Raw genomic sequence first — 16,045 nt, 5'->3', positions numbered from 1 at the left:
GAGAATATACACTTAAATAAATAATAATAATAAAAAATTGTAAGTTTAGTCTTTGTCCATTGTCATTTATAAACAGTTCAGTTTTAGTTGAATGGCCTGGAGCAACTGGGGGTGAATGCCTTCATGATGATAAAACTAATAACATTTACAATAATACTAAAACAGTACGAGTTTTCACTTTTAATTCACAGAAAATGTCTAAAATTTGTCCAGCATTAAAAAAAAAGTCATGGAACTGTTCATCTTTTGTAAAGCATTCGTCATGAAGTCTTCAGCAGTTAAAGAATATAACCTGCAAATCTAGAGCAGTTATCTTAGCTACAGTATATCAAATATTGAACGAGTGACCTTGTCATGGTATCAATGTCTACATGAACACAAGTGATTTCTTTCATGAAAACACCACTAAATTCTTGCTGATGACAATGGGGTGAAGCCTTTGCCTTCCAGTAAATGGTTCTTTTATGTAAAACCTCAAAAGATTGATTGAAGAAACTTTTTTTCTTGGAATGGATGCCTTACACAGCATTCTTTCTCTGTGGGACAGAATATATGCCAAATGTTTCAAAGAGACAGATCAACTTGCTAGGTTTCACACAAGCTGGCTCTTTCCAACTAAGAACAAAGAGTTTAGGTCATCCTATTACAAATATGGAATGTTCGCTATAATGATAAGAATATAAACATAGTACAATAATGACAAAGCTGTACTTAAGTGTTTCTGCATAATGTAATTTAAGTTAGTGAGAATATAGATGTCTTATAAACCGGGGTATGTTTCTGGATGTGTTCTCCACCTCACATCTCTCTATTGCACAACGTTGGGACAGATAGGATATATGGAATGTACAACTAAGGATATATGGAATGTACAACTAAGGAATGTAATTACTCGCACAAATCTAAACAGCACTGGTTATACTACTATGAGTGTATCATGTTCTCAAACGCATTTGACATCTTTAATATTTAAGATGGGCAAATGAGCAAAGTAGCATTATCTCGAGCAATCACTCTCTAGAATGAGACAAAAGTAGGAAAAACGAAAAAAAAAAACAAAAAAAAAGAAGATGAAGGAGGATGAATCAGGAAGTATTTACAAGAAGATGAATTACATAATACAACAACAATTAACAGAAAAAAAAAAGAAAACTTCATTGCTGCATGATAATATTTGTTGTTTTGCTCAACTGCTTCCAGTGTGCTGCTCTATGTTTTATGTACAGACACATCCTTCATGAAATTACAAGATCATAACAACTTAATCTGCTGAACTGTTTACTTCACACCTTGGTATCTGCTCAATTACAGGCTACTTTGTGCAAAACCATCATTCTAAAATTGTGCCATGAGCACCCTTTGCCTTGCCCTTTACTATATGCCATACAGCGAATACCTTTTCCACACCAGTTGGACTGTTTTGTGTTCTTTGAAAAAAAAAATAAAACCCAACACCATTGCTGACCTTTATGCCTACTTCCCAAATACATGTGCATCAAAATGTAATAATTACACTACGTAAAAATGACATTTTCTTTCACTGGTACAAATCAATCCTCTCTTTCTGATACCATCAAGTAAGATTCTCATCTGATTGCAACACCTCCCTTCAGATTTATTTGATTTATTATTTGATCAATTTTAATGCCGCACTCAATTCATTGCTTATTTGAAGGGGACTCCTGTAATATTAATGGGTAAGGGAAACCAAACTTAACAGAGTAAACCACTGCCCCTCGCTATTCATTTAGCAATGCCTTATTCATATCCACGCACACTGTGTACTACATTTATTCTTTTTTATCCACTCCATGTACTACATGTATTCCTTTTTATCCTCACACAGGTGCTACATGTATTCCTTTTTATCTTCACCCATGTGCTACATGTATTCCTTTTTATCCACACCCATGTTCTACATGTATTCCTTTTTATCCACACCCATGTGCTACATGTATTCCTTTTTATCTTCACTCATGTACATTTATTCCTTTTTATCCCCACCCATGTGCTACATTTATTCCTTTTTATCCACACCCATGTGCTACATGTATTCCTTTTATCCACACCCATGTGCTACATGTATTCCTTTTCATCCACTCCATGTACTACACGTATTCCTTTTTATCCTCACCCATGTTACATGTAATCCTTTTTATCCACACCCATGTGCTACATGTATTCCTTTTTATCCTCACCCATGTGCTACATGTATTCCTTTTAATCCACACCCATGTGCTACATGTATTCCTTTTTATCCACACCCATGTGTTACATGTATTCCTTTTTATCCACACCAATGCGCTACATGTATTCCTTTTTATCCTCACCCATGTGCTACATTTATTCCTTTTTATCCTCACCAATGTGCTACATTTATTCCTTTTTATCCTCACCAATGTGCTACATGTATTCCTTTTTATCCACACCCATGTGTTACATGTATTCCTTTTATCCACACCCATGTGTTACAAGTATTCCTTTTTATCCTCACCCATGTACTACATGTATTCCTTTTTATCCTCACCAATGTGTTACATGTAATCCTTTTTATCCACACCCATGTGCTACATGTAATCCTTTTCATCCACTCCATGTACTACATGTATTCCTTTTTATCCACACCCATGTGTTACATGTATTCCTTTTTATCCACTCCATGTACTACATGTATTCCTTTTTATCCACACCCATGTGTTACATGTATTCCTTTTTATCCACTCCATGTACTACATGTATTCCTTTTTATCCACACCCATGTGTTACATGTATTCCTTTTTATCCACACCCATGTGTTACATGTATTCCTTTTTATCCACACCCATGTGTTACATGTATTCCTTTTTATCCACACCCTATTTAGCTATTCTAGGCCTATCCTTCCTGTCACATGGAGGAAATATAAACATCATCAAAATGAGTTTGTTTCACACTTTAAACTGACCAATGATAAAATAAGTGAATTTTTTAAGTGGTCTTAGCATCCTGCCTGAATCTTTTTTGGGTGAATGTAACAGGACATATGAATGAACCTGTCAATTGGTGTAAAATATAACTCCAATGCTGCTTAAGTTTATATGGAAATTTGCCGTTATCAGAACAACCTGGACGAATCATATCAAGTTTATCATCATCGTAGATCTGAGATTGGTTGGCTGGAGATGTTTAAGATATGTGCTTAAAATGTCAATGTTTAAAATATTGAAAGGAATATAAGACACACTGACCCTCTGGACATTGAATCTCGCACCAAGAAATAACCTATCTTGCATCAACAAGCAGAGCCCATCCCACATCAAGAAACACAGCCTATCTCACATCAAGAAACAAAGCCTATCTCATATCAAGAAACAAAGCCTGTCTCACATCAAGAAACACGGCCCATCCCACATCAAGAAACAAAGCCTATCTCACATCAAGAAACATCCTATCTCACATCAAGAAACACAGCCTATCTCACATCAAGAAACACAGCCCATCCCACATCAAGAAACACAGCCTATCTCACATATAGGGACATGGGTTATCTTGCAACTTGAGGGTATTGCTTATGAGAATGACAGGTCATGCTCAGTGGGTCTAGTGTTACAGGAATCTAGTATTAAAAGAGTTTAATATTACTTGTGTTCAGTATTATTGGGTTCTTGTATTACTGGGGTCTAGTATTACTGTGATCTGGTATTACTGGGGTCTGGTATTACTGAGATCTGGTATTACTGGGGTATAGTATCACAGGAGTAATTAAGGGGTCTATGATCAATTAGGGAAATACTGCTCTGAGAAAAGGTGCTAAAAGGCATTGTCATACGAGATGGTTTTAACAGTTTGTTTCTTTTACTAAACAACACCTAGGCTACTTGACTGAACGTTGAGCATCATACTGAATTGAATTCCACATTTAAACTAAAGTGTGCTCTCTTCTGTATGACAACCAGGATATTGGGCCTAGTCGGCAGATGATCACATTCACTCAATACAACTACATGTAGATGTCATAAAATTTGCCAACATTATCAGTTGCGTTTTATTTTTGAAACAATAAGCAAAATGTCTCATTTGATAAAAGAGTAAATATGAAAAGTATCCCTGCAACATGAAACATTTCGTGTGTATACTACAAGAAAAATAATAGAAAACACAAATTTGATTCTCATTAGAGCAGGTGTATTCAATGGTCTTCACTTATTTCAGTACAGAAAATTGCAGCTAAGTTTTGGTACATTGCAGCCCTGCTGTTATATGTGTATAGCTAAAGCTTTATCTTGCAAAAAGAACGTGTGAACACCTGAATAAACACGAAACTCCAATGTAACAACAAACCGATGTGTACGGTAATGGTAACACTAGGCTCATTTGTATGTTAATGGTAACACCAGGCTCATGTGTGGTAATGGTAACACCAGGCTCATGTGTGGTAATGGTAACACCAAGCTGCTGTGTATGGTAATGGTAACGCCAGGCTCTTGTGTGTGGTAATGGTATCACGAGGCTCATGTGTGTGGTAATGGGAACACGAGGCTTGTGTGTGTGGTAATGGTAACATGTGGCTCATGTGTGTGTGGTAATGGTAACGCCAGGCTCATTTGTGTGGTAATGGTAAGACCAAGCCGATGTGTATGGTAATGGCAACATGAGGCTTATTTGTATGGTAATGGTAACGCCAAGTCGATATGTGTGGTAATGGTAACACCAGGCTCATTTGTGTGGTAATGGTAGCATGAGGTTCATGTGTGTGGTAATGGTAACACGAAGCTCGTTTGTGTGTTAATGGTAGCACGAGGCTCGTGTGTGGTAATGGTAACGCCAGGCTCATGTGTGTGGTAATGGTAACACCAGGCTCATGTGTGCGGTAATGATAACACCAGGCTCATTTGAGTGGCAATGGTAACACCAGGCTCATGTGTGTGGTAATGGTGACACCAGGCTCATGTGTGTGGTAATGATAATGGTAACTCCGGGGTGATTTGTATGGTAATGGTAACACCAAGCCAGACTTCAATAATTCCCAGGTTGCACTGAAATAATTATGGGTTGGTCAAAATGCTAGAAAACACAGATATTGGAAACAATATCAATGGATGAAATGACAGCAATGGTTGTGTAAAATTAAGAAAACTTTTTTCAATTTTGCCCATCAATTTTACAGAAAATATTTTGGGTAAAAAGTTGGAACCTTTGGTTAAATATTGCCAATCTAGAATTGTTGAGAAAGCCTGTAACAGAGCCAAAGGATGATGGAGAATGGAAACGGAGGAACACTAACAAACGCAAAACAGAAATTAACTAACAGAAGTGAGGACAGTGAACACTGTAGAAAATGGAATGTAGGCACACTAACAAAACCAAACCGGGATCAAGATTTCAGGGAGACAAATCTATGGGATATAAAGTGTGTGCAGAGCTTGCAAAGATGTATGTCCCCCCTCCCCTTCAGAAAAATACAAATATAGCACACTCAGCCATTGCACAGAATTGATATATTTTTAAGAAATCGAATGTACTTGTGTGTAAATACGCCACCTGAATAAGACGCAAAGAAAAAAAAAAACACAACAACAACAAAAAAGACATACATGTACTTTGCAGAGGTGTGGATTCAATAACATGGGCAAACGCCTGAGAATAGATGCGATACACTTATACATGTTCGTCACTTCAGATCATTCTGCACACTTTGTGTCAGTTCCAGAAACTTACAAGTTAAACTTTGACACCAAACAGTCCACTTAAGATCCTATATGTATCAGAGTGGGAAGGTTTGTCAGCAACCTGCAGATGATTGTGGGTTTCCCCCGGGCTCTGTTCGGTTTCCACCCACCATAATGCTGGCCGTCGTCATATAAGTGAAATATTCTTGAGTACGGCATAAAACACCAATCAAATAAATAATAAATATATGTATCAGATTCTCATATGTGGTTGGTTGATTGCTAGCTTGGGTAATAATCAGCTAATATGACTGCAGACTGTAAATTATGTTGTGAGAAAGCTTGACAGCCTGTAGGGAACCCCCATTCCTCGGCAAGCTTCACTGACACAAGTTTACCCAATTAAAACCAGGGAGAATACAGCATGAGCTGGATTCTAGTTTTAACCTCATTAGTGGGAGGCTAGAGAAAACATCAGGCAAGCGCCTTAGACCACTCAGCCACAGAGGGTCCTGTGGAGAAGCCTAACTGTATGCCATATCAGGGCGAGATACCCGATATATATATATATATATATATATATATATATATATACACGTATATTCTGACGTATAGGAAAGTGCAAGCACAAATTAGCTAATCAATATGCACCACAAAATAAGCACAAGGGCAGACAACTCCTGCAAGCGATGAAAATGTGAAAAAGTTTCTAAACGGTGCTCAACTGCAGGTCATTTGACTTCAAGAATCCCATCCCAAATAATAGCTGAGGTATGGCTTGCACAATTTTTCTCTGAAATATCAATGGCCTGGAAAATATGCGCAAGGGCAGACAATTCCTAAAAAAGATCCAAATGTGAAAAAATAACCTCATTTGCACAATTTGTGTGATTTAAGAATAGTATGCCTAATAACTGCTGAGATATGCTCCGCATAAATTTGAGCGGACGGAGAGAAAAAGCGATCGCTATACATGTAAGTTCTCCATCATTAAACGAGAGTACATGATGAATGAAACTATAATTGAACTGATTCACTCAAACTAATTCCCGTCATTCCAGTGGTAATATGAAGAAAAAAGGCTGGGCATGGTCAAGGTGATGATGTGGGAAGGATGATACATCAACAATGGTTTGTCTATTACAAATACAGGTACATGTATGGAACTGGTTTTGGTGATGTGGATGGCCATAATTATTGAACCAATAAAACATTGGAGAGCAAAGACAAGGGAGATAATCAAGTGCAGTTTGATCGTAATAATGCCTGTACATGCAGCCACTATGCAGCACATATACAGTTACAAGTTTATGGCAATGACACAAAAATTTGGTAGCTCCTGGTCAACTACAGAGATGTAGGATACTTATGGATTTCCCAGAGGAAGGCAGTTCTATACAGACTACTACAGGCCTAGAGATGTCAAATACCAAGGGTCAGGCACTACTGAGACCACACACTCTAACGGATACCTATATATATATATATATATATATATATATATATATATATATATATATATATATATGTTTATATTTATATTTATATCTATATGTACGTATGTATACAATGTATTTATATAGCACTCTCTGCTGTAAATCAGATAAAAGTCAGGTCACTCATCAAGCCAAAATAATTCCACTTTTGCAGTAAACAACGATAAATTATGTACAAAATATAAAATAAAACTTAAAATCTGGAAGTAACACAGATACTTGAATTAAAATTAATATAAAACAATGTTTACATCTATTATGCGTAGTGCACCTTGTATTAGTCTGTACAGTTGACCTCTGACCTTTGTGAACATTATTCCCCCCTGCATTTAAACACAGCACACTCACTGCCGAATGATTCCATGACAGTAACAGTGTTGTGACGATGACACGTGTGACAGTTGCCATGGTCACAGCCACTCCTGACGGTATACTGTGACTGGTCAGGGCGCTGTCAGCATGACGTTGTATTACAATACCATGGCTGTCACAACAGGATCTGTACCACTCTGGCAGAAGAGAGGGCGTTACACTACGACGATAATGACAGCGTGACGAGATTCTAACCACGGTGATCCTAAGTGACGGGATCAAAGGTGGGGGGGAGGGGGGGTGCGTTGTGTGATGAGATCCTCTCAGTCATGAAGTCAGCACAGTGTTGCTCTATTACAGTGATGAGCAGCTGCTGACACAAATCCTAAGCACGGTGTATACAGAGGTACACAAACGATAACCACTGTGACGACGTGACCTGATCACCTTGAGAAGCTATGCTCCTTGACACATTATCCCGCTCTTGTCTCTCAGATCTCTTGTAATGAACACGCACCTGTCACTGTTTGTCCCAGGCACATCACATGTAACGCTGTCATCACACCTGTCTTGCTAAAAGAGAAACTCCCCACTTCTGTCGCATTGCTGCAATCTGTCGCAATTCGCGTCACACTAAATCAATACCTATCCCAGAGGCCTGGGTCAGTTTGTGCTTTTCGTGTAAGTTCTTCATCATCGGGACCAACTCAGAAAAGGAAGGACGTGCCGCTTTGCTGAAAAGACAAAATGAAAACAGATCATTTATTGATGGTAAACACAATTTGGATAGTTCAGGGGATCATAAGGTAGACATTTACACAAAGTTACTTGCCGACATATTCATGCAAAAGAAAATGTTCTATATAAGCATGGGATACATACCTGAAGTCAGCAAACTTCATTTGTGCTCCAGGTTGGTCTTTTCTCATAAGATATATGTTAAGCCGGAATTTTACTTATACTTATATCATTTGATACTTATTGTCATCATTCAGATACAGTGTATGTGTTTGGCTAAGAACATCTAATTTCCACTCAAATAAATTTATGCAAAATGAATTACATGTTCATTTAGGGAATATCTATGCATTCAGCTATACCAAGAATTGGTTCCAAATACCCAGCATGCAAGAAATACAAATGTCCATTTTCTACTTAAAGAATAATCAGGACAGACCATCACTCTGCTTTTAGGTCACCATAATTGAAAAACGATTTCAACCGCTAAATTTATGTATGCCTATCTATTTATGATTTCAATTGATGTACACAAAGTATGTAGTGATGTTTTGTTTACTGTTGTCATCATGTTTCAACCAATAAAATTGTATATACTGTTTCTACTTGTCCATGTCTTGAGGTATACACAGCCTCTGGGAACAGCAAATTGTACAACTGGGCAGAGTTACCATCTCTATGTAAAAGTTCTATTCATTCATCCATTTATTTATTTATTTTAGATTGGTGTTTTATGCCGTACTCAAGAATATTTGACCTATACGACGGCGTCCAGCTTTACGGTGGGATGAAACTAGGCAGAGCCTGGGGGAACCCATGACCATCCGCAGGTTACTGGAAGATCTTCCCATGGTCTGCCATAGAGAGGAAGCCAGCATGAGCTGGACTTGAACTCACAGTGACCGTGCTGATGAGAGGCACCTGGGTCATTACGTTGCGCTAGCGTGCTAACTGACTGAGCCACGGAGGCCCCCATTCCTTCATTCATGAATATTTTACAAATAGCTTTTGACAGACTTCCATATGAAGTTTACACCACTTCCACGTTTTCACTCCTTTTACAGGTAATTTCCACACTTGAATCTGAGGGCTCAGATTTGTGCCCATGTAATGTTGAGCGTGCCACTTACTCCTCCTGCCAACACTTGAGCATTACGCCGTAAGTTTCTTCATCACACGCCTGAGGCTGGGGTAACCGTCGCCCAGAGTGGATATATGTCAACATCTGCTGACCATTCATTTTCTGAAAAAAACAAAAAACAAAATGGTTATATTCACTTTGCCATAAAAAAAATCCAATATACATAAAAAATGGTCAATTATCTTTATCATTTAGGGATTGTTGTCCTCCATGTTTTAGGGTATGAAGTCTTTCCTTCTACCAACCAGCCTTTTTTGATGTACAACATAAAGGTTGCAAGTTTTCCTGACGACAGTTTGAAATGAGGCACCCTTTGACACTGTTAAAACGTATGCATCACAGCTGCTGGTATAGGAAAGTCCTGATGTTAACCTGGATACCAATACCTACTGACCATCAAAAATTAATGGGAATCACTTAGATCTTACAATACCTACTGACCATCAAAAATTAATGGGAATCACTTAGATCTTACAAGATCACCACTGGCAACAGCTACATCTACAGGATCAAAATTGAGAAATTATGGAACTATATTTTATATCAGGCTAAAATGCAACTTAATAACAAGGATACTGATTGACTCGGAAGTAACATAATATTATCTCATTATTTTATAAACAAATCAAAATATACATATTTTTAAAATTTCTTCTTAATAACTGGGTTTTTTTTTGTCTGTAGCTCTAATTTGGGCAGCAATTTATGACTGCATAAAAAAAAATGCCCACATTTACCCCTGAACTGGGCAAAGCTACTCACCCTATAGGGTTTCTCTCCGTAGGACAACACCTCCCATAAGGTGACTCCGTAACTCCACACATCCGACTTGGAGTCAAACTTGAAGTACTGAATGCACTCGGGAGCGTACCACTTCAGTGGCCACTTCCCAGCACAGTTAGCCTGCACAACAACACCATACGAGATTTATATATTTATCTATGTGCTTGTTGGTTAATGCCATGTTTCACTTATACGATGATGGTTAGTTTAATGAAAGAGGGAACCCAAGAGCCCAAAGCAATGCCTATGGCCAATTAACTCAGTGATTAAACTTCCCCATTTGTGACATACAGATATGCACATTAGAACTGTTGAAAGAAAAGCTGTCTTGAACAAAAGTAACATTGTGAGAATAGCCTGGAAGACAGTGATGTCACGTGCTTAGATTGCCCACAAGGTCTCATGAACAGTGAGAGCAGAGAGAATCCACAAAATGGCCCTAACACATCTGTAACAGGTGTCTAGGTTCTCAGTAGCGTTAACTAGCTCAGTACTTGTGCACTTTTATCTAGCTTCTCAGAAGTGTGGTGCTAGCTCACAGATCTAGGTTCTCAGTAGTGTGGTGATAGCTCACAACTAGCACGTCTTTAGCAAATGTCTAGGTTCTCAGAAGTGTAGTGCTAGCTCACAACTAGCACGCCTTTAGCAGAGGTTTTCGGTAAAGTGACACCACATGTAGCTCACTACTTGGATCCTTCAGCAGTGTGTAGGTTTTCACTAAGGTGACACTACATGTAGCTCACTACTTGGATCCATCAGCAGTGTGTAGGTTTTCACTAAGGTGACACTACATGTAGCTCACTACTTGGATCCTTCAGCAGTGTGTAGGTTTTCACTAAGGTGACACTACATGTAGCTCACTACTTGGATCCATCAGCAGTGTGTAGGTTTTCACTAAGGTGACACCACATGTAGCTCACTACTTGGATCCTTCAGCAGTGTGTAGGTTTTCACTAAGGTGACACCACATGTAGCTCACTACTTGGATCCATCAGCCGTGTGTAGGTTTTCACTAAGGTGACACTACATATAGCTCACTACTTGGATCCTTCAGCCGTGTGTAGGTTTTCACTAAGGTGACACTACATGTAGCTCACTACTTGGATCCATCAGCAGTGTGTAGGTTTTCACTAAGGTGACACCACATGTAGCTCACTACTTGGATCCATCAGCAGTGTGTAGGTTTTCACTAAGGTGACACCACATGTAGCTCACTACTTGGATCCTTCAGCAGTGTGTTGGTTTTCGCTAAGGTGACACCACATGTAGCTCACTGCTTGGATCCTTCAGCAGTGTGTAGGTTTTCACTAAGGTGACACTACATGTAGCTCACTACTTGGATCCATCAGCAGTGTGTAGGTTTTCACTAAGGTGACACTACATGTAGCTCACTACTTGCAAACCTTTGGTAAGTGTTTAAAAGATCACTACCACTCAACTGAATCTTCTTCTACAGAAGTGGATTGGATATACTATGAGCACCATGTCCTAAATTTCTACAAACACTGGCATGTTAAATGCACATGCTCAGAAGGGTAGTAAATCTCATGCCAGGTTTAAATCTTTATACAAAACAACAATGTTTCAATAACTGGGTCCATGTATAAAGTAAAAGTATTACAAAAATTAACAAATACAAACAAGTTAACCTCACCTTATAATAATCACTGTCTGAGCCCACTGCTTTTGACATGCCGAAATCACTAATTTTAGCAAAGGTTGGGTTGAGAAGGAGAACATTTCGAGCTGCCAAATCACGATGAACAAACTTCTTTGATTCCAAATACTCCATTCCCATGGCAACCTGATGTAGCAGGTGAAGAAGGTTCCAAACAGGCATGTTCCTGAAATAAATATAAATAACCCGTGAGATGAAGTGATGAGATGGTTTCTGTAGCATTGGGCCCTTAAGCCTTTATGATAGGTCATATTAAAGCTATACTTAACAATCACTATAAAATGTCCTTGGAAATACCTATCTTTTTGTTTTCTTTTACATGAACCGTGAGGAAATAAATGATCCATTTAAAGCTTGTAATAACACAGTGTTCACTTGTGCCCAAAAGGTGATTTTTCTGAGTGATAGGTAAAAATAAAATGTCAACGGTGTGTTTTAGCATACAACTCCTGGAAATTTCTGGAATATTTTGAGGGAAATAAAGAACAATTACACATTTCAAGAGTTTCAAGAAACTCAAGAATATTTCACTTATACGATGGCAGCCAGCATTATGGTGGGAGGAAACCGGGCAGAGCCTGTGGGGAACCCACGACCATGCGCAGGTTGCTGCAGACCTTCCCACTTACGGCCGTATTTGTTAGAAGTGAAGCCTGATGTTTATCTAGGGACAAACATCAGTATCAGACAGATGTACACAGTTGGTGACATTTTGAAGCAGGTAGAAAGAGATTAATATTTCAATCCCTATCCACTGAAATACTCAAACTAAATAGATGTACCCACAGTTCAGCCTTTCTTGTGCTACACACTAAATTGAGATAACCATTTTCTACAGCTTCACTATACACATGCATGACAACAGTCAACGATAGTACTTACTTATTCCGCTGTACATATTTATTTAGAGGGCCGAGAGGAGCTATTTCCATTACTAACATGATGCTTTCTCCTTTACACACACCTGTAAAATAAACGCACAAGGTATGAGCAGGGCATAGGTTAAATGTACATTCTTTGCATTACCTTTCATTTTGCTGATGGGTACAGATGTACACGTACACACAAAGTTGGTGAATAATTTAAAACTTTTTTTTACTGGTGCACTGAAGAAACCGTTAGAAAAGAGCAGAGACAAAGATGGACAGACTTTTGATGTAACCAATCAACCTGAATCAAGTTTTGGAGATTATGGAAACTACATGTAAAATAAAATATACAGCATCCTAAAAATATTTTTTCATTGAAATGTTACAGATTGGATTACTTGTTTGCTTTAGTGGATTACTTGTTTGCTTTAGTGGATTGCTTGTTTCAGTGCTTTGCTCATACTAAACCTGCAACCAGGAAGAAGAGTAACAGAAAAAGAAAACTGTTCAGAGGCATGTGAAGAGTGGTTTGAAAAGCAAATTAGTTCTGAACCAATAATAACAACTCTTCCAAACACACCTGAAAAAACCTAAAGAGTTTCACAAAACACTGTATGTCAAATTTCCTGCATAAGAGACATGACGAATGAAACAGACAGCATAAATTTATGGAAAGAAATTTTGGAACAAAGGCAATGGAAATGGCCTAAGGTGCCATAAATAAAGCCAATGAAACTCTCCATCAAAAGGCATCCATAACTTGTATTTGCCCAATGCAGACTGAATTTGTTCAACTTTTTTGATTGCACATTTTCTTAATAATATTTTCCATCAGCTATATGACATAAATGTAAACAGTCTGTAAGCTGGAATAAAGTGGAGGCACTAACCTATTAGGCGGACTATATTACGGTGATCTAAATTCTGCATTACTTTGGCCTCTCGAATAATCTCCGGCTGGAAAAAAAAAATAAAAAAATATCAGGACTTTTTCCACATATGAAAATTGATATTGTTTCACATATTATAGGATCACTTATGTTATTACATATTTAGATAAATGTGTATCGCAAACATATTCATCATTTTTATCATTACCCTCACCCCAAAACCCGTTGACCAAAAGAAAAAATAACATTACAAAAGTCTTGGTTTATCCCAAGGAGCAGAAATGGTGACTACTTGTGAGAAATTCAGTGGATTCATTTAAAGCTGAAATTTTAAGTATATTTATAGTGTAACCAAGGGTATAGGGCTTAACATGGGGAATTCTACATCTACTGTTGGTAAATCACTTTCCACTCGGTATCCTTTTATATCAGGTAAATTGAGACAGGTACAGGCCCCTAGATCAAAAATCCATCTGAGACTTCAGTCAAAATTTCTTACAAAACAACACTAAAATACTGCTTGACAACGTAAATTCTGGGTAAGTTAGTGGAAAACAAATTCAGAAAGGAACATACAAAGTTTAATGATTGAAATTTTGAGGTAAATCTACTATTGCTTCCTGATCCTGGGGCCTGGTATTTATGTGAGAATCTTTACTACAAACCACGTTTACTGGCTCACCTCTTGACCTTGAACCACATGTTCTTGTTTGAGGGTTTTCACCGCTACAGGTATTTCTCCAGACTTTGTACGGCATCTTCCTCTCATCACAGACCCGAAGTTCCCAGCCCCTAAACATCACAGAATACAGCACTTGGACATACACAGTAAGTCTGCCAGCCAGTGTATATGCATATTGGTTGACTGGTGTTTAATGCCAGGCTCAAAATTTATTAACTTACCCTAAATGACCTAAAATTTTACCCCCAATGTCACAAAACATTTAAGTGCTGAAACTTCAAATTTCCAGCAGAATATCAACCCATCTTCCAAGCAAACCTCCCAACTCTCAGAATCAGGAAAGATGGGCAAGTTAGCAATTGTCGAAATTTATGGTCATTTAGGGTATATGATGTCAAATAGGTTTACGGGTGAAGAAAACCGGAGTGCCTGGAAGAGACATTTAACAGGTACCTACATGTAGCAACACTCAAAAAGTGTCAAAAAACAGCAAAATCTTACAGCCTGATATTGTCAACTACCCGTCCATGAAGCAGTTTAATTGAATCATAAAATAAAACATATCATCTGTACTGATCAAATCAAAGGTCAACAAAAGTGCAGGTGAACACAACATACTGATCCACAAATGCATTTGTTTGAAATGTATGAAAGAATACCAGCAGCACTGTGATGAGTATAACCCAAGGGGAATCTTTATGGGCGTTTATAATAGGTATGTGGCTACCATGACAACCGCGCAGGTGGGCAAATGTGTCCACCAAAAATGAAAACTTTATGCAGAAAACAGTTGGAGTAGTAAACCTGACACGAAATTATATATGGTATATATAAGGAAAATGCCTATCTGGTTACCATGACAACTGTGAAAATTGACTAAGGCCTTCAGTGTTTAATTCAGTACAGCGACAAGTCTCAGGGCGCTTATCCATTAGTTAAGGTTTACTCCCATTCTTGGGGCAATTTTTCCCTTGAGTGAAAAAAGCATTAACAAATGAATTAAGAGGCCAGGTCTGTATGGCAATCCTTGTGTTTGTAAAACACAAACTAATGACTAAAGTAGATTAGAAGACTGATAAATTCAGAAAACAACTGTATTTTCAACGCCAACAGTTACTGCCCTAAATCAAGGCGTTAATATGCACTACTGTCTCATCAGCATCTATGGACACTTGTGCCATCTTCAGGGGACAAACAGGAACGTCTCCCTCTAGATTTGAGGAAAATTTTGCTACTAATACTCAAGCCTCATGAATATTAATGAGGCACTTACGCATTGTGACAACATGCGACAACGAAAGACGGCATGGAATCGACTGCCGTCCCCCTGCACAAAAATCGTCAATATGTGGTTATAAAAACAAATGAGACTTGAAGATTAAAGCACAAGTAAGTACTTGTAGCAATATTTATAGATAAAACGATCGCCAATAAACCTCGGCAACCTTCTAAAATGTAGTAATTTCAGAACAAAGTTAACGATGGGTTGATAACAACAACAACCTCAGTATTCTAAGGTCTCAGAAAGAGATATAATTTTGATATGAGAGCGAGAAAATTTTTAAAACTTAATGGTCATTAAGACCATGGGACATTACATGACAAAAGTGAGTTGTGACACATCATCATCAACCAAAATTAAAACTCTGTGTGGAAAACTGTTGGAGTTATAGCCTGGACAAGAAATCATATCTATGTAGAATATATAAGGAAAATGGCTATCTGGTTATCGTGACAACTGCGAAAATGGTCACACTTGAGTTGCGACACATCATCATCTGTGTACATGTCTCCACCAAAAAGTAAAA

The 16,045-nt window shown here is 38.1% G+C and overlaps 1 protein-coding gene across 4 annotated transcripts in view; it reads right to left on the bottom strand.

Moving 5' to 3' along the window:
* Nucleotides 1-7,230: 7,230 nt before the first annotated feature.
* LOC135470078 (tyrosine-protein kinase SYK-like) overlaps nucleotides 7,231-16,045 on the bottom strand; it is a 28,360-nt gene continuing 19,545 nt past the window's right edge. For all 4 annotated transcript variants that reach the window (XM_064748817.1, XM_064748818.1, XM_064748819.1 and 1 more), the window contains 7 exons: nucleotides 14,238-14,347; nucleotides 13,556-13,622; nucleotides 12,679-12,760; nucleotides 11,773-11,962; nucleotides 10,098-10,238; nucleotides 9,325-9,437; nucleotides 7,231-8,190 (listed from right to left, as the gene is read on the bottom strand). In XM_064748817.1, the coding sequence (XP_064604887.1) occupies nucleotides 8,085-8,190; nucleotides 9,325-9,437; nucleotides 10,098-10,238; nucleotides 11,773-11,962; nucleotides 12,679-12,760; nucleotides 13,556-13,622; nucleotides 14,238-14,347 (809 nt within the window). In that variant the 3' untranslated portion in view covers nucleotides 7,231-8,084. The remainder of the gene's footprint in view (nucleotides 8,191-9,324; nucleotides 9,438-10,097; nucleotides 10,239-11,772; nucleotides 11,963-12,678; nucleotides 12,761-13,555; nucleotides 13,623-14,237; nucleotides 14,348-16,045) is intronic.

The sequence above is a fragment of the Liolophura sinensis genome, chromosome 7, assembly GCF_032854445.1.
Source record: "Liolophura sinensis isolate JHLJ2023 chromosome 7, CUHK_Ljap_v2, whole genome shotgun sequence".
Classification (NCBI taxonomy): domain Eukaryota; kingdom Metazoa; phylum Mollusca; class Polyplacophora; order Chitonida; family Chitonidae; genus Liolophura; species Liolophura sinensis.
Note: the sequence above shows the minus strand (reverse complement) of the source record. Positions and strands in the feature narration are given on the sequence as shown.